Source organism: Mandrillus leucophaeus, unplaced genomic scaffold (assembly GCF_000951045.1).
Source record: "Mandrillus leucophaeus isolate KB7577 unplaced genomic scaffold, Mleu.le_1.0 Scaffold172, whole genome shotgun sequence".
NCBI lineage: Eukaryota > Metazoa > Chordata > Mammalia > Primates > Cercopithecidae > Mandrillus > Mandrillus leucophaeus.
In genome coordinates, this window is record NW_012101721.1 from 1,386,760 (window position 1) to 1,406,873 (window position 20,114).

Here is a 20,114-nt window from a genome sequence, read left to right on the forward strand (position 1 = left end):
AATTCTTTTCCCCTTGAGCATGAGTTATTCAACTGGCTTGCTGCCAATGAACAGAACGAGGAGGAAGTGATACTGTGTGACTTCCAAGGTTAGGTCAAAAAAAACTATGCAGATCTTGAGATGCTTACTCTTGGAAGTCAGCCACCATGCTATAAGGAAGCCCAAGCCACATAGAGAAGACACAGATAGGTGTTCTGGCTGACAGCCCCAGCTGAGATCTAGCCAAGAGCCAGCATCCAGACATATGAGTGAGAAAGCCGCTCAGCTGCCTCCAGCCCCAGCCACTATCTGATGGCTAATGCAGTAGAGATCCTGAGAAAGAACTGGCTGGTTGAGCCCATCAACTCCCAGAACCATGAGAAGAAACAATAATCAACTATTGCTGTTTTACGCCACTAAGTATGGATGACTGTTACACAGCAATAGCTGGAACAAATGCTTCTGGCTAATTTGCCCTTTATAGTGATCAATCCAATGGTCTTATCTTCCACAGAGAAATAGTTCTGCTTATGCTGGAGCTAAGGGCTGGCTCCCTTCAATCAGATTACTCTCTACAACATAGGACAAAAATGAATGTAAGTGCCATGGACTCTTTAGGCCTCAGAGCTGCTGGGTTCACCTCTTAGAGGCTAAAAGGAGAGCCATGGTCTTAGTAAAGTCCCCAGAACAGCCAAAGTTCAGTGGCCACTGAGAATCTTATGCTAGGCACTGAAAGAAGATAATAAGCAGTATATGTTATCAGCACAGTCCCCAACTTGCTGCTGCAGAGGCCTTTTGACTAGAAAAGGCCCCTCTCCTGCCATACCAGCCAAAGGTTTCAACATCTAACTCCTTATTTGTATTTACTCTTCATCTGCAATTGCCTGGCCAACATGGTGAAACCCTGTCTCTACAAAAAACACAGAATTCAGGCGTGGTAGTCCGTGCCTGTAGTCCCACCTATTCGGGAGGCTGAGATGGGAGGATGGCTTGAGCCCAGGAGGTGGAGGTTGCAGTGAACAGAGATTGTGTCACTGCACTCCAGCATGGGCAACAGAGCGAGACCCTGTCTCAAAAAGAAAAAAATAGAGAAAAATAAAATCTCACAATCCCCAAACTAAAGGTGAAAGCAAAGCAAGCAAGCAAGACAAAAGGGACCTATAATGAAGGAAGAAACAGTGGGTGGAAAGTGGCTGTGCAAAGCACTGACAGGGACTCCCAACTTGTTTCCGAAGCTACAAACAGGCCTTGTTGCTCATGAAGCCAACTCCAATATCCTGGAGAGGCATTTCCCACCAGACTCCCACAACCAAACACTCTCAGCACACTTAGATAGGCACCCACCATTGAGCTGGTGATTTATTACAACCCTCTCCCTTCACTCCTCTCTGGGGACTCTCAGAGTAGGCAATACATCTGCCCACTTGTCAGCTATTTCATTCGTGTAGCAATTATATCATGCTTTGAAAAAAAAAAAATTCTCTTTTATTTTAGAAAGTATGTAACATGAGATGGCCACAGAGTAACAAATGTGTCTGGTCTAAAAAGTGATATTGTCAAATAGCTTGGATTCCATATCCTGAGAGTTTGATAAACCTTTATAAAATTAGCCAGAGAGACATGGCAAACTCAGGGAATGGAAGTTGCAGCTCTGGTACTAGTTGTGTGAGCAGGGACTAGAACATGGTGATTAAGATCTTATGCCTGGATCTTCTCTCAAACTAATGGGGTCTGGGGTTTGTAGGCCTCTAATAAGGCAAAGCAGCAGCCAATTAGGAAAAGAAGTGAATGAACATCTGGGCTGTCATTCTCCCAAATGGTCTAATACCATTTAGCCTTATTTAGTAAGTACTACTCCATCAGTCCAACAATAAGGATGTTGCTTATCTTGCAACAACTTCAACAGGCTTCTTCATACATTCACAGACATGTGGAATTCCTAAATTTGCCCCAATCACAAAATTGTCCCAATCATCTTTAGGTTGCAACTCCCAGAAGTGGAGACTCCAATTACATATAACTCACAGTATAATTTTTTTTTTTTTTTTTTTTTTTTTGTTGAGACTCAGTCTTGCTCTGTCACCCAGGCTGGAGTGCAGTGGTGTGATCTTGGCTCACTCCAACCTCCACCTCCCGGGTTCAAGCGATTCTCCTGCTTCAGCCTCCCGAGTAGCTGGGACTACAGGCACGCACCACCACGCCCAGCTAATTTTTGTATTTTTAGTAAAGACGGGGTTTCACTATGTTGGCTACGATGGTCTCGATCTCTTCACCTCATGATCCACTCGCCTTGGCCTCCCAAAGTGCTGGGATTACAGGCGTGAGCCACCGTGCCTGGTCGATTCCATTTTTTTTTTAAACAAACAAACAAACAAACAAACAAACATGCTGATACTGCCTTCAAACTACACCAATTGCTTCTCTTTCAGACAGCTGAGGCCCAATCTAGGCTACAATAATAAGAAATGTCAGCAAGTTAAATCAAATAAGTAAACTATGGGCAAATTCATATAGTAAATGGACTGTGGAGCAAAGAAACTATATCTATATATCTTCTTTCTGCCATCCTGCTTTTTGGAACAAGTCTCTTTATTCGGGTCATATTAAAGCAAGATGATCATATATTTCAATTTATCCAGGACAGGACCCCTTTTACTTTCAAAAGACTTCTGATATGGATGATACATTATAGATTACCTTACATAAAAGCAAATTCAAACCACCCAAAGAGGTAAATAGAACTTTTTGATGCTGACTTTTAGGCCCCTCATCCAACAGGCATTTTATATTTTTCCACTTTTACTCATGATTGCTTCTTGAATTAAATAAGTGATTCTTCCCTCCTTACCACCAGTACTTATTTAATCCTACTTTCCTTCAGCTCAAGCACCCCCCTTTCAGGAAGCCTTCCAAGTGTACTCTAACCTCCATAGGTCCCTCCTTTTTTTAAAGTTCTAGCATGATTTGGTGCCTCTATGGTCTTAACACTATTTTCTTTTTTTCTGAGATGGAGTCTCGCTCTGTCGCCGAGGCTGGAGTGCAGTGGCGCGATCTCGGCTCACTACAAGCTCTGCCTCCCAGGTTCACACCATTCTCCTGCCTCAGCCTCCCAAGTAGCTGCGACTACAGGTGCCCGCCAACACGTCCAGCCAATTTTTTGTATTTTTAGTAGAGAGAGGGTTTCACCGTGTTAGCCAGGATGGTCTCGATCTCCTGATCTCATGATCTGCCTGCCTCGGCCTCCCAAAGTGCTGGGATTACAGGCGTGAGCCACTGTGCCTGGTCTGGTCTTAACACTATTTTCAAGTTGTTTTCATGTGTGTAGGTCTTCCTACAAAAGTTATAAGTTATTCAAGGGAAAAGTCTGTGTCTAATCACTTCTTTTATGTGCCTTAAAGAATCTAACTCTAGGCCGGGCGTGGTGGCTCATGCCTGTAATCCCAGCACTTTGGCAGGCTGAGGCAGGTGGATCACAAGGTCAGGAGATTGAGACCATCCTGGCTAACATGGTGAAACCCTGTCTCTACTAAAAAATACAAAAAATTAGCCAGGCATGGTGGCATGTGCCTGTAGTCCCAGTTACTTGGGAGGCTGAGGCAGGAGAATCACTTGGACACAGGAGGCAGAGGTTGTAGTGAGCCAAGGTCATGCCACTGCACACCAGCCTGGGCGACAGAGCGAGACTCCCTCTCAAAAAATAAAAAATAAAATAAAAAAGAATCTAACTCTATAACAAGGACATACCAGATATTCAGTAAATACTTTCTGATCTCCAAACCTGCCCAACCAGCTGACTCAGGAACATACCAGGAAGACTCCAAGTGTCTCCCCACTGTTCCACTTGCAACACCCTGTACTTTCCTCTTCAAGCACATAGTATATATTGTAATTACCTATTGATTTGCGTGGCTATTTGTTGAAGGTCAGCCTCACCATTGTATTGTAAGGTCCAAGAGGACAGGGACCTGGTATGTACTGTTGTTTATCCCTGTCTACCTACAGTCTATCATAGTGCCTGGCAGTGTTCAATCAATATTTGCTAACTGGAGAAGAGTTGGACAGACAGACAATGGAAGAAAGAATAAATGATCTGAGAAAAATAAACAATAAAAAAAGCAGGTTTAGATTTTAGGAACTTAAACATTTGAGAAATTAACCTACTTACATTTCTAAACAGATCATGTGGCTATGTGTCATAGGCCTATTAAAACCTTTTCCTTTTCTCAGAAAGAGCCAGTGAATAGTGACGTGTGCAGCCCCATCTTATCTAGGGTCTAAGACATAAGTGACCATTATATACGAATGGACCATTATTTCTCCTTAATATATAAATTGCTAAAGCACAAAAACCATTGTTTCAAGATGACAGAGGAACTTTAATTGCTCCAGTAAATAAGTGTGAAGGCATTTCAAGATTATGCTCACAAAAGCATTTCATGCACCATCTCAGCTCTGAGGCACACAGGCTCTGACAATACAGTCTACCTTAATTGGCCCAAAGTCAGCAACATCATATGTCATGGTGCTCACAGATAGAAACTGCTGTGGCAAAACTGGCTGTAGCATCCTGCTGTTTTTGCAGTTAGACCAATATATACTAGAAAATGCTGAGGAAGATAAGTGTAAAGAAAATCGCATAATTCTGGAACGCTAGATAGCCTACTAATTAATTAAAAGGCTTAACATTTCTATAATGTTTTAGAATATAAACGGACTTTCATATATTCAATCTCATTTAATTCTTATACAATCCTAGAAAATACATAAAATAGTTACCTGTTTTACTGATATGGAAATTTTGGAATCAGAATGGTACGAACACCAAGTGGCCAGGATTAAATTCACAGGTCTTCAAACCCCATGCTGTCTTCACTGTCCTTTACATATGAACTGTACCTCTTTGGCTCTTGACCCAAATGATTCTTTCTTTCTCAACAGGTGGTTGTGAAAATCAGGCTCTGAACAGTTTATGGGAAGAAAATTCTCTGAAGGCATTCCCCAGTTACCAGCAAGGTTGCTTGAGATCTGCTGTCCCCTCAGAGCTGGGGATCTTTCCAGGCCCAGGTCTCGTGTTGTCACAGTTTTCTCAAATCAAAAATGAAGGCACAATAGAGCCCCACCCCAAATACTATAATAAACAACAAGCCAGGTACCAAAGAACACGTGTGATGCTGAGAACTTCCTACCATCACTGCTGCTTCTATCTCTCCAGCTGTCTATTACTACTCCAGTTCTGGCAATGTTTTGAACACCCATCCATGATCCTACCACCTTTCACTGTCTCCCACTCTCCCAATACTTTCCCCCAACTTCCCTCCTTACCAGCTTCTTAAGGTCATGGTCACTCATTAGATCACTTCCCTGCAGAAACCTTCAGTTCTCTTGTCCCTTCAGGCTCTGTTGAACTTTCTTAACTAAAGCCCAAGCCCCTACACAAAGATGTACAGAGAAGGTTCATAGCAGCATTATTCCTAATAGCCAAAAAGTGTAAACAATGGAAATGTCCACCAGTTAGTGAAGGATTAAACAATGGAACAGTATTCAGCAATAAAAACAGACAACTACTGATAAATGCTATAACATGAATGAACCTCAAAAACAGGCTGAGTGAAAGAAACCAGACACTAAACTCCACATATGATTCCACTTACATGAAATGTCCAGAAAAGGCAATCTACAGAAGCAGAGAATAGATTAGCGGGATCCCTGGAGATGGCAGTGGGAATGAGGTATCTTACTGGAGTGATAACAGTGTTTTAAAATTGAACTGTGGTAATGGTTTTACAACTTGGTAACTTCAGTAATAATCATTTAATTGTATACTTTAAAATGGATGAACTGGATGACATGTAAATTACACTGCAATAAAGTTAAAAAAAGCAAAAACAAAAACAAAACACCCTGGTTAAATTTACCTGTTTTGTGCCTCACAGTGAAGCTGTAACTATACATAAGTGAAGAAGCAAAAAGCAACTACATGGCCCCATTTAAGGCTCCAACGGGTTCTGGATCCTGTCCTCCAATCACACTGTATTTCTCCAGCTTCTGTGTCTCTCGCTCTCCTCAATTATTTCACACCTTCTTTCTCCTCAAATCTCTTACCACCTCATCCCTTAAGCTCCTTTCTCAGCTGATAATCCCACTTCCTACTTCACTGAGAAAGGCAAGGCCACTGGAAGAAAATGTCCAGATTCCTACCATCACACTCCCAAAAATGCAATACTTCAGTATAAATTTAGCAACATTCATGGATAGGATGACTCAGTATTGTCAAGATGTCAGTTCTTCCCAATTTGATCTACAGATTAAATAAAATCTCAATCAAAATCCCAGCAAGTTATTTTGTGGATGTTGACAAACTGATTCTAAAGTTTATATGGAGAGGCAAAAGACCCAGAATCCACAAAATAATATTAAAGAAGAATAAAGTTGGTGAGGTGCAGTGGCTCATACCTGTAATCCCAATACTTTGGGAGGCCGAGGTGGGAGGATCACTTGAGGTCAGGAGTTCGAGACCAGCTGGCCAACACTGTGAAACTCCATCTCCACTAAAAAAAAACAACAACAGCCAGGCGTGGTGGCACATGCCTGTAATCCCAACTACTTGGGTGGCTGAGGCAGGAGAATCTTTTGAACCCGGGAGGCAGAGGTTGCAATAAGCCAAGATCGTGGCACTGCACTCCAACCTGGATGACAGAGTAAGACTCCATCTCGGGGGGAAAAAAAAAGAACAAAGTTGGGGGATTGACACTACCCAACTGTGAGACTTACTATAAAGCTACAATAATCAAGACAGTGTGATACTGGAGAAAGAAAAGACAAATAGGCCAGTGGAACAGAATAGAGAGCCCAAAAGTAGATCCACATAAATACAGTCAAATATAAACCTCTGACAAAGGAACAAAGGCAACACAATAAAAAACAGATAGTCTTTTCAACAAATGGTGCTGGAACAACCGTGCATCCTCATGCAAAAAAAATTAATTTAGACACAGATCTTACACACGCCACAAAAATTAACTCAAAACAGGCCATAGACCTAAATATAAAAAGTGAAAGTATAGGCTGGGCATGGTGGCTCACACCTGTAATCTCAACACTTTGGGACACCGAGGTGGGTGGATCACTTCCGGTCAGGAGTTCCAGACCAGCCTGGCAAACGTGGTGAAACCTTGTCTCTACTAAAAATACAAAAATGAGCTGGGCATGGTGGTGGGCGCCTGTAATCCCAGCTACTTGGGAGGCTGAGGCAGCAGAATCGCTTGAACCTGAGAGGTGGAGGTTGCAGTGAGTCGAGAGTGTGCCACTGCACTCCAGCCTGGGCGACAGAACAAGATTCCATCTCAAAAAAGAAAAAGAAAAAGAAAAAAAAAAACCAACGAAGCTGAAAGTATAAAACTCCTAGAAGATAATATAGGAGAAAATCTAAATGAACTTGGGTTTGGCAATGACTTTTTAGATACAACACCAAAGGCATGATTTATGAAAAAAGAATTGAGAAGATGGACTTCATTAAAATAAAATATTTCTGCTCTGTGAAAGACACTGTCAACAGTGAGAAGACAAGCCACAGACTGGCAGAAAATACTTGCAAAAGACATATCAAATAAAGGACTGTTATCCAAAATACACAGGGAACTCTTAAAACTCAACAATAAGACTGGGTGTGGTGGCTTATGCCTGTAATCCAAGCGCTTTGGGGCGCTGAGGTGAGAGAACTACTTGAGCCCAGGAGTTAGAGGTTACAGTGAGCTATGACTACACCATTGTACTCCGGCCTGGGTGACAGAGCGAGACCCTGTCTCAAAAACAAACAAAAAACCCAACACTAAAAAAACGAACAACCCAATTAAAAAATGCCCAAAGACGTAACAAACACCTCACTGAAAAAGATACTCAGATGGCAAATACGCACATGAAAAGATGCTCTGCATCATATTAGAGAAATGTAAATTAAAACAACAATGAAATACCACTATACACCCATTAGAATGGCCAAAATTCAAAACACTGATAATCCCAAATGGCTGCAAGGATGTGGAGCAACAGGAACGCATTCATTCATTGCTGGTAGGAATGCAAAATGATACAGCCACTTTGGAAGACAATCTGGCAGCTTCTTGCAAAACTAAACAGACTCTTACCATACAATCCAGCAATCATACGCCTTGGTATTACCCGAAGGAGTTGAAAATGTATGTCCACACAAACACCTGCACAGGGATGTTTATAGCAGCTTTATTCATAATTGCTGTTATGGGCTGTTTGTGTCCCCTCGAAATTCATATGTTGAAGTCTAATCACCAATGTGATGGTATTTGGAAGTGGGCCTTTGGGAGGGAATTAGGTCATAAGAGTGGAGCGCTCAAGAATGGGATTAAGGTCCTTATAAGACGAGGCTAGAGAGCTAGCTTGTCTTCTGTCAGCCATGTGAGGATACAAGTCAGCTGTCTGCAGCCAGAAAGATGGCCTCTACCAGAACTTTACTATACTGGCACCGTGATCTTGGTCTTCCAGCCTTCAAAACTGTGAGAAGTAAATGTTTGTTGTTTAAGCCACCCAGTTTATGATCATTTGCTATAGCAGTCTGAACTAAGACCACTGTCAAAACTTGGAAGCAACCAAAGATATCCTTCAGTAGGTGAATAAACTGTGGCACATCCAGACAATGGAATATTACTCAGAGTTCAAAAGAAATAAGCTATTAAGCCATGAAAAGACTCAGAAGAAACTTAAATGCAGCTTGCTAAGTGAAAGAACTCAATATGAAAAGCTTGCTGTATGATTCAAGCTATACAACATTCTGGAAAAGGCACAACTATGAAGACAGTAAAAAGATTAGTGGTTGTCCGGGAATGTAGCAGGGGAGAATAGAGCATGGAGGTAGAGCACAGAGTTCTGGAGCAGTGAAACTATTTCACATGAAACGGTAATGGGAGACACATGACATTATGCCATAGAACTGTGTAACACCAAAGAGTGAACCCTGGGCCGGACGCAGTGGCTCACGCCTGTAATCCCAGCACTTTGGGAGGCCAAGGCGGGCAGATCACGAGGTGAGGAGATCAATACCATCCTGGCCAACATGGTGAAACCCCGTCTCTACTAAAAATACAAAAAATTAGCCGGGCATGGTGGCGGGCGCCTGTAGTCTCAGCTACTCGGGAGGCTGAGGCAGGAGAATGATGTGAACCTGGGAGGCGGAGCTTGTAGTGAGCCGAGATTGAGCCACTGCACTCCAGCCTGGGTGACAGAGAGAGACTCTGTTTAAAAAAAAAAAAAAAAAAAAGAGTGAATCCTAATGTAAACTGTGGGCTTTGGATGATAATGATGTGTCTATGATGTAGGTTCATCCACTGCTTTTTCGTTGTTGTTGTTGTTGCTGTTTTGAGACAAGGTCTCGCTCTGTCGCCCAGGTTGGAGTTGGAGTGCAGTGGTGTGATCTTGGCTCACTGCGACCTCTGCCTCCCAGGTTCAAGCAATTCTCATGTCTCAGCCTCCTGTGTAGCTGAGACTATAGGTGCGCACCACCACACCCAGCTAATTTTTTTTGTATTTTTAATAGAGACAGGGTTTCGTCATGTTGGCCAGGCTGGTCTCAAACTCCTGGCCTCAAGTGATCTACCTGCCTTGGCCTCCCAAAGTGCTGGGATTACAGGTGTGAGCCACTGTACCTGGCCATACTAAAAGTTTTTTTTAAAAAGATAAAAAATCTCCAGTTATCACTTTTCCTGACACCCACCACCAGATATGTCCTATTTCCCTGCTTCCCTGTATAGCAAAACTCTTCAAAAGACTTGTCCATATTTGCTATCCCAATTCTTCTACTCTTCTCACTTCAACCTTTCTAATCAATCTCTCCAGTCCCTACACCCCACCTACTTCACCCAAATTGCCTTTACCAGTTGCCAAATCTAATGGACAGTTGTTATTCTTCATTTTACTTGTTTTATCAACAGCTTCTGACACAGGTGACCACTCCTTCCTCCTGAAAACATTTTCTTCCCTTAGCTTCCAGGGTACTCTCCTCTCCTGGGTTTCCTACTACTTTACTGATGATCACCCTCAGTCACCTTTGCTGGTTCCTCCTCTTCTCCCTAATCTCTATATACTGGAGTTTCCCTGGCCTCATCTCGTCCCTAACTTCGTTCTCTCCTTTGGTGATCTCATCCAGTCTCATGTTTTTAAAAAATATCATCTAAATGCCAACAGTTCTAAATGAGTCTGAGTCTCTAGCTCAGACTTCCCCCTTGAACTCTAGACTGTATGTCTAGCTGTCAGTTCAATAATTCTATTTGCCTGGCAACTGACCAGTTAAGTTTGACCGATATCGAACTTAACTAAAGCTTATCTCTCACTGTACCCCTAAAACCTGTTCTACTTGCAGTTTCTCCCATCTCAATTAATAGCAATTTCATTTTTCTAGTTTCTTGGATCAAAATCCCTAGGGATCATCTTTCCCTCCTTTCTTTCACACCTCAAATTCAGTGTATTTCTCTATATCCTCAGCATAACTACCTCTCATTAACTCCACTGCCCTCTCCCTGATCTGAAGAACCCTCATCTCTTGCCTGGCCTATTGCAAGAGTGGCCTAACTGGTCTCCCTGCTTCTATTCTTACTTGCTACCATTTATTCTCAGCACAGAACTGAAAATGATCCTTTTAAAAGTTATATCAAGTCTCTGCTCAAAACCCTACAGTGGCTCCCCATTTAATTGAGAGTATAGGCCTTTCAACAGCCTACAAAGCTCTTTATAACCTGCACTCTCACTCCTACTGCACTCTGACCACACCACCTGCTATTCTTCACTCTTGCTCAGCTCCAGCCTCACTGGCCTCCTGTTTCTTCCTCATGCCACAGCGTTTCACTAGCTGTTCCCTCAGATGTCCACATGGCTAATGCCCTTACATCTTTCAAGTCTTTGTTTGAATATCATCTTTTCATTGAGGTCAACTCTGACCACCCTAGCTCAAAGTGTAACCCCCAGCTCTCATGGAACTCTCAATGCTTCTCTTAACCTAATACACTTTTTCCTTGCATTTATCATCCTCTAATATACTATATAACTTATTTTCTTATACATTATATGTCTTCCCTACCCACCTCCAAACAAGCTTCACTAGAAGAAAGTCTTTGTTTTATTCACTATATGTCCAAATCACCTAGAACACTGCAGGCTCCCAAAAAATATTTGTTAAGGGCCAGGAGTGGTGGCTCACGTCTATAATCCTAGCACTTTGGGGCTCAGGTCACGCCACTTTGCTCCAGACTGGGAGACAGAGCAAGACTCCATCTCAAAAAAAAAAAAAAGAAATTGTTAAGGCTGGGTGCCATGGGTCATTCCAGCACTTTGGGAGACTGAGGTGAGCGGATAGCTTGAGCTTACAAGTTTAAAACCAGCTTGGGCAATATGGCAAAACCCCGTCGCTACAAAAAATACAAAAATTAGCTGGACATGGTGCCAGGTGCCTTGAGAAGCTGAGGTGGGAGGATTGCTTGAGCCCAGGAGGTAGAAGTTACAGTGAGCTGAGATTGTGCCACTGCACTCCAGTGTGGTGACAGAGTGAGACTGTCTGAAAAAAAAATGTTTGTTGTTGTTAAGAAGAAGCACTATTTCCCATTACGTAGAAACGGCACTCCTAGAAATTATGTATCAGATACTTGAGGGAATGACTTCAGGCTACAAAAAGACTTACAGGATGAGAGTGTGGCTCAAGAGCCTATATTCGAGAATCACTCAAGAACTCAGGTGCCTCTTGACTGCCCTCCTCTCCCCAACCATCCCATCCTTGCCAGTTGTAATTATCTATAAAGTCACTGAAGAGACTCAGTCTAAAAGCACAATGACCTGCCTGGGCTACTGCAGCTCACCAAACTTAGTTTTGGCCTCACTTCTATGACCAAGCTAGTGACCTGGTATCCAGGTCAGCATCTCGGCCTTCCTGCTAGTCCAGCTTTAATTGAATTCACTCAGAACTGGATTCTTACTTACTCGTGAAGAACCAGCCTTATACCTCCATTTCAGTAATTAGGGACCCTTGCCTTTCTCTCTATATTTCATTTCCTGTCTTGGTATCCTGATCAATATTTTGGTTCCTCAGACTTACACCTAGTACCTGTGCTTACTTCACCTTTCTGGAGTCCTGTCCTGGGCCCAGTCCCAGTTTCTGAGCCCCAGACCTGACTCTCAGGACCAGGTCCTCTGTCTTTTGCTTCCTTCCAGACCTCCTGGCTCCTGGGCTCTGCTCACCAGGCCTCCCTGTATCTCCCTAACTCCAACTGTCTATTTACCTGGACCTCTGCCCTCAGATACCTTGACCCCTCCAACTCCCCTTCCCCATTACTCCCTTACCTGAATGCTTGATCCCCTCTTATCATTAATTCTGAGACCTTTCTGAAGAGCGAGCCAAGCCCTGGTCCATTTGGTCTCTCTATTTAAGACTGAATAAGGTGTATCTCAGCCCTGGCTGAGCCTTGAGCCTGAAAATAATGAACATGAACTTCTAGTTCCTCAAAGGGCATAGTCAATCTTCCTAACAGTGTCAAAATGCTCTCAGCTGAAGCTGGTTGCCAAAAATAATCAGTGTCAAACACTTGTGCTTTCTTCAGCAGACCTATGTGTTTTACTTGGATCCTTTCACTTGGGTGAAACCAGAATATACTTTGCATTCTGCTGCCTCAAAAAAGAAATCCTTTAGATTTCTCAGGAAACTGGGCCCAAATAAAAAGAAAACGATGGGCCGGGTACGGTAGCTCACGCTTGTAATCCCAGCACTTTGGGAGACCAAGGCAGGTGGATCACCTGAGGTCAGGAGTTGGAGAAGAGCCTGGCCAATATAGCAAGACCCTGTCTCTACCAAAAATACAAAAATTAGCCAGGCGTGGTAGTGTGTGCCTGTAATCCCAGCTACTTGGGAGGCTGAGGCAGGAGAATCACTTGAATCCGGGAGGCAGAGGTTGTAAGGAATTGAGATCACACCAGCCTGGGCAACAGAGTGAGACTCCATCAAACACACACACACACACACACACACACAAACACACACACGATGGCTACTAGAGTCAGCCCAGGACTGGAAATTATAAAATCCTAGAATCCAATTTTTACCCTTACTAGTCCTGGAATATCCCATAGGATTAAAGCCACATACCTAGAAGCATCAAGGAATGGTCTATAGGCCAAGCTGATCCATTCTTCTTTATTGGATGAATATTTTGGCTCCCGAGGTGTTTCTCTCATGGTGTCCAAATCCACTAAATAATGGCATTTACTGATATCGATCTGAAATGGAGAAAGGCCAACTCTTCATTAGTAATTTCGAAGGTTCCTTCTGGGTAGAGAACAGCAATTGCAATCCTAAAAATTCACAGAGCTTTGGAGGAACAAACATCCAAGTCTTCAGACAATGTTGCCTGTGCTCTCTCCACTCAGATAAGAGTATTCAGGCTCTTGTGGGGGACAGGCACACTCATTCAGACATATGTAGGCTTTGGCTGGTCTGATTCCAGGTTGAGTTCTTAAGTCCTTCTAGTCCCATAGACACTTCCAAAGCCACCACGAGCCCACAGTCTACTTCTGGAAAACCTATCGTCTTCTGCTCACTAATGCTCCCTTCCAGTCCATCACCTCTTATTCCACAGACTCAAAGGGCATGACTAAACACAGATGCTAATGTGTGAGAAGGCCCGCCTCTCCTGACAGCCATGGGAGGTTACACTACACCTCACAGGGGTACAGAAATATCATGCATATCATCTCCTTCAAATATTCAACAGAATTAACAGAGACATGAGAACAGCCCCTGCAGCAAAAGTTTAGTAAAAGTGAGATATCAGAACTCTGCTTCTGTTAATACTATGTATTATATTAATATCGTGTATTAACAAAAGCAGAGTCAGCCAGTTGCTGATAACATGGATCTATCAGAATATTGTAAATGCTCAAAGGAGAATATTAAAATATTTCATTTAAAACAATGCTGAGCCAGGTGCGGTGACTCTCGCCCGTAGTCCCAGCACCTTGGGAGGCCGAGGTGTGCAGACCTCTTGAACCCAGGAGTTCAAGACCAGCCTGGGCAACATGGTGGAACCTCATCTCTATAAAAAAAATATAAAAATTAGCTAGGTGTGGTGGCACACACCTCTAGTTCCAGCTACTCACGAGGCTGAGGTGGGAGGATCACTTGAGCCTCGGAGGTCAAAGCTGAAGTTAGCCAAGATCATGCCACTGCATTCCAGCCTGGGCAAAAGAGAGACCTGCTTCAAAAAAAAATTTTTAAAACAATTAAAACCAAAAAAGAGTCCTCTTAGGTAGTTAGACGTCAGCTAAGATAAAGACTATTTGAAACATGTACAGATATGCAGTAAATATCACACTTGACGTTGAAGAACTAAAAGCTTTTCCTTTGGGATCCAGAATAAGTCAAGGCTGCTTGCTATCACTACTCTGTTCAACACTGTACTAGAGAATCTAGTCAGTAGGGTAAGACTAGAAAAAGAAACACAGGGCAGAATAAATAGAAAGGAAGAAACAAAACTCATTCATCACAATGATATAATTGGTCCAGAAGACTCTACAAATAAATTTTGGAATTATTAAGAGAGTTTAGCAAAATTCAGACTTAAAGGATATCAATCAATGTCATATACTCCATAGCAATAAACAAAATGAAATTTTATAAAAATACAATTTAAAGCATTTGAAAATGTTTACCTTAGAATAAATCTAATAAAACATGAGAGTGCTCTATAAAAAAGTACAGAATCTTATTGGCCAGGCACGGTGGCTCACGCCTGTAATCCCAGCACTTTGGGAGGCCAAGGCGGAGAGATCACCTAAGGTCACGGGTTCGAGACCCACCTGGCCAACATGGGGAAACCCCATCTCTACCAAAAATACAGAAATTAGCTGGGTTTGGTGGCACATGCCTGTAATCCCAGCTACTTGGGAGGCTGAGGCAGGAGAACTGTTTGAACCTGGGAGGCGGAGGTTGCAGTGAGCCGAGATTGCGCCATTGCACTCCAGCCTGCAACAGAGTGAGACTGTCTCAAAAAAAAAAAAAAAAAAAGAAAGGATAGAATTTTATCAACAAACACCCATCAACAGATAGATTCATGTGGTATATCCACATCATTAAAATGTGGTATATCCATACAATAGAATAGTACTCAGCCATAATAAGGAATGAAGTTCTGATACATGTTACGTCACAGATAAACCTTAAAAATATTGCTGTGACTGAAAGAGGCCAGGCACCAAAGTCCACATATATATGATTCCATTTATATGAAATGTTCCTAATAGGCAAATCCTCCAAGACAGAAAGCAGAGGTTACTATGAACTGGGGAGTGGCTGCTTAATGGATATTTAATGGGTATTGGTTTTTTGGGGGGGCATAATAAAAATCTTCTAAACTTGGATACTGGTGAGAGTTGCACATTATAAATGTACTAAAAGCCATTGACTTGTATACTTTAAAATGATTAAAATTGTAAATTTTATGTTGTGCACATTTTACAATTAAAATATCATTAAAATTGTAAATTTTATCTCAAATAATTTTTTGTTACACAATAAAGTAGACTTTATTAATGAAGTGATATATATTTTATTCCTAGACAAAAACCTTACTATTATAAAGACGTCAATTCTAAACAAGTTGATTGATAAATTAAATATAATCTCAATCAAAATCCCAACAGACTTTTTTGAAACTCAACAAGCGGATTCTAAAACGTGTATGGAAAGGCAGAAGGACAAGAATAGCCAAGGTACTCTTAAAAAAGAAGAATAGGCTGGGCGTGGTGGCTCACACCTGTAATCCCAGTACCCTGGGAGGCCAAAGTGGGAAGATAGCTTGAGGCCAAGAAATCGAGATCAGCCTAGGCAAGACAGTGAGACTCTGTTTCTACAAAAATTTAAAACTTAGCCGGGCATGGTGGTGTACACCCATAGTCCTAGCTACTCAGGAGATTGAGGCAGGAAAATTGCTTGAGCCCAGGAGGTTGAGACAGCAGTAAACTATGATCATGCCACTGCATTCCAGCCTGGATGACAGAGCAAGACCTCATCTCTAAAAAGAAAAACAACAAGGTGGGGGCTTAGTTACTATAAAGCTATAGAAATTAATACAGTAGGCCGTGTGCAGTGGCTCATGCCTGTAATCCCAGCACTTTGGAAGGCCGAGGCAGGTGGATCACCTGAGGTCAGGAGTTTGAGACCAGCCTGGCCAACATGGTGAAACCCCGTCTCTATTAAAAATACAAAAATTAGACAGGCATGGTGGTGGGCATCTATAATCCCAGCTACTCAGGAGGCTGAAGCAGGAGAATTCCTTGAACCCGGGAGGCGGTGGCTGAAGAGAGCCAAGATCGTGCCACTGCACTCCGGCCTGGTGACACAGCAAGACTCTGTCACAAAAAAAAAGAAAAAGAAAAAGAAAAAAAATTAATACAGTGAGGTATCAGTGCAGGAATAGATCAACAGACCAATGAAATAGAACAAAGAGCTAGATCAGACGCAGGTACATGCAGACCCTTATTTATGACAGAAGTGACACCACAAAGAAGTGGATGGTCTTTTCACCAACTGGTGCTGGGACAACTGGATATCCCTTATGGGAAAAATGAAAATGAACCTCAACCTCACTCCACATGCAAAAATCAACCTTAGATGGATTATAGGCCTAAAAATGAAAATATAAAGCTCTTAGAAGATAATATAAAAGAATAGCTTCAAGATCTTGAGTAAAAGAGTTTGTAGATAAAGCATTAATTATAAAAAAGAATGACAGATACATTTGACTATATTAAAGTTGAGAATATCTTTTCATCAAAAGACACATTAAGGCCAGGCGCAGTGGCTCACACCTGTAATCCCAGCACTTTTGGAGGTTGAGGTGGAAGGATCACTTGAGGCCAGGAGTTCGAGACCAGCCTGAGCAAAATAGTGAGACCCCATCTCTACAAAAAATAAAAAAATTAGCTGGGTGTGGTGGTGCACACCTGTGGTCCTATTTGGGAGGCTGGGGCAGGAAGACTGCTTGAGTCCAGGAAGTAGAGGTTGCAGTGAGTCAAAAAACATTAAGAATTAAAAAAACACAGAATGAGAGAAGATATATGTAATACATTTAACCATTAAAGATTCATATCTAGAATATATAGAACTCCTACTAATCAACAAGACAAAGACAAACCACCGAAAAGAAAAATGGGGAAGTGACTTAGGTACTTCATAAGAAGAAACTGAAATGGCCAAAACAAGTAAAAATGTGTTCAACCTCATTAGTAACCAGCAAATGCAAATGAAAACCACAATAAAAAATCACAGTATCGAGTGTTGGCCAGAATGTGAAGCAACAATTATAAATTACTGGCAGGAAATAAAGTTGGTAAGAGATCTTTAGAAAACTACTCGGCAAAATCTACTAAAATTGAACATATGTATTTTCTATGATCTAACAATTCTACCCCTAGTTATTAGATTGAACCACATGAAATTATTATTTGATGTTTGAGCCACAAAAATGGTAATTTCATACGGTTCAACCTAATGTATATCCAACAGAAATGCCTGCACCGAAAGAAAAGAATGTCCAAAGTGGTGTTATTTGTAGTAACCCAGATTGGAAACAAAAACACCCATCAACAATAAAATAACAAGTAAATTGTGGTAAAGTCATACAATGAAATATTAGTAAGAGAGAATAAATTATAGCTATAGCAATAACGTGTGATTATTATAAACAAAATGTTGAGTGAAAGGATCAAGACACAAAAGGATAAATGCAGTGTGATTCAGGCAAAATGAACCTAAATCATTTAGGGACACATGTAAAAGTCATAAATCTAAAGAGAAAAGCAAGAAAATCATTACCACAGGAGTCAGGAGACTCCCTCAGAACAGGGGTGTGGGTAGGTGATCAAAAAGAATTCTGGGGGAGCTCCTGGGTGCTGGCAATGTTCTATTATTTGACCTGTGTTACACAGACACTTGCTCTATTATTATTACTACTAATTTACTGTACAAATACTTTATACACATTTAGGCTTATAGATTATACATGACTAGAAGGTTTTTTAAAAGTGCATACAAGAACAAGTTGGTCATCTCTGGCTTACAGTAAACTCTGTTCTTCCCCAACCTCCACCTTACAGGAATGTTCTCATTCTCTCCCAGGATTATTTATATGTAAAAAAGACTTCAGTCTCACATCTGTCTCTACATATGGCCTATTCCTCCAGGGGAGAGAAAGCACACTGAGAATTGACGTCAGACCCAATTCCATTCCACATAACTCTCTAAAAATGATCCTTTGCATAAACACTTCAGGAAGTAGCCTTTTTGGTCTGAACACCCACTCTGTATCTCCCAAGGATTATAAGAACATGAAACAAGTTTTTAAAAGCTTTACAAGTGCCGTGCCTCTGTAAGCAAACAGAACCAGCAACAGACAGAGACACTGACGGTCTTATGCTTAGACTTCTTTTGGTTAGGGAGCCCTCAGTATGACATTTTAATACTTGACCTCAACGTGGTTTTTTCTACAGGTCTGGTTATCTAGATTTGGTGTCGGGGTACAAGGCCTACCAGGGATGTGGGTGGAAACTAATTAATATGCGACTGTATCAGTCAGATTAGGCTTCACTTACCATATCATCCCTAAGCAAATTCCATTTAAAGTAAAGGTCTTAGAAAGATATCAAGGCCCAATCTGAGCAACATAGTGACAGCCCATCTCTACAAAAAAAATTTTTTTTAAAATTGGCTCAGCGTGGTGGCTCGCACTTGTAGTCCTAGTCACTTGGGAGACTGAGGCGGGAGGACCGCTTGAACCCAAGAGTTCGAGGCTACGATCAGCTATGATTGTGCCACTGCACTCCAGCCCAGGAAACAGAGCAAGACCCTGTCTCTAAAAAAAAAAAAAAAAAAAAAAAAAAGACACCGAAGCAAAATCACATTAATCAAGAGGCTAATCCATTAGAAAAACTTTTAACCTCTTTTTCACCATCTCTGGGAAGCAGCTGATGAACAACTCAAACACACAAGGACAAAGGCCTCCAGCAGAAAATGATTAGGTATGATCAAGGGCAAGTTCTTCATTCAAGAACAACTAAGGTTATTAGAAAAGGAGCTCAAAGTCAGCCAGCCCAGATTCAGGCCTGGGTTCTACCACAAACTGGCTGAGTGACTCACAATCTTTTTAGTTCTTATACCTCATTTTCTTCTTCTTATAATACAGATAATACCACTTACCTCAAAGAGTTATAATGAGGATTAAATAAGATGATTCATTTAAATAAAACTGGTAAACTGGAAAGGACTATAAAAATAGCTGTAATATCGGAAGGACCCCTTGACCAGCTCTATGAAATGTGAGTATTCAGCTGGTAGAAACAATCCCTGGAACAGTAGAGCTCATTAAAATAAATGATCCTTGTTTCAACCTAAGTTAGTGTCTATTATCAATTTAAGTTAAACCCAACATACAGGACAGAAGGATTACAATGTTAACCACTCACAGTCCCCAACTAGCAATGAATTAGCAGTATCCACCAAATGATATCAAAATAAATCTTCTTGGTTTTAGGTTACATTTTCTTGCCTCTTCACAATTCAGTAGTTTTGATTCGTTGTTGGGCACTATGATTTTATACTTTTGAGTATTGAATTTGTTGAATTTGTTTGAAGGGTGATACAATTTGCCCTGACAGGCAATAAAATTGTTTGCAGATCAAAAAGCAAAAAAGGAATCTTCTAGGCATCCTCAAAGCATTTATTAAATATCTATTTGGTGAATCCTAAACTAGAGTATATAAAATTGCATATAAGTCACAACATGTCCTTGTTCTTTTCTTCTGCTCACTGCAGCCTCAACCTCCTGGGTTCAAGTGATCCTCCCAAGTAGTTGGCACTACAGGCATACGCCACCATGCCTAGTTAATTTTTTTATTTTTATTTTTTGTAGAGACGGGGTCTTGCTATGCTACCTAGGCTGATCTTGAACTTCTGGCCTCAAGCAGTCTTCCTACCTCAGCTTCCCAAAGTGCTAGGATAAGAGGTATGAGCCACCATGCCCAGCTGACCAATCTTTCTTTCTTTCTTTTGGAGACAGAGTCTCACTCTGTCACCC

The 20,114-nt window shown here is 41.6% G+C and overlaps 1 protein-coding gene across 1 annotated transcript in view; it reads right to left on the reverse strand.

The window, feature by feature from the left end:
* Positions 1-20,114, reverse strand: part of LOC105537449 (alpha-1,2-mannosyltransferase ALG9) — a 104,534-nt gene that overhangs the window by 10,743 nt on the left and 73,677 nt on the right. Inside the window, exon 19 of the mRNA XM_011977061.1 lies at positions 13,133-13,263. Coding sequence (XP_011832451.1) covers positions 13,133-13,263 — 131 coding nt within the window. The remainder of the gene's footprint in view (positions 1-13,132; positions 13,264-20,114) is intronic.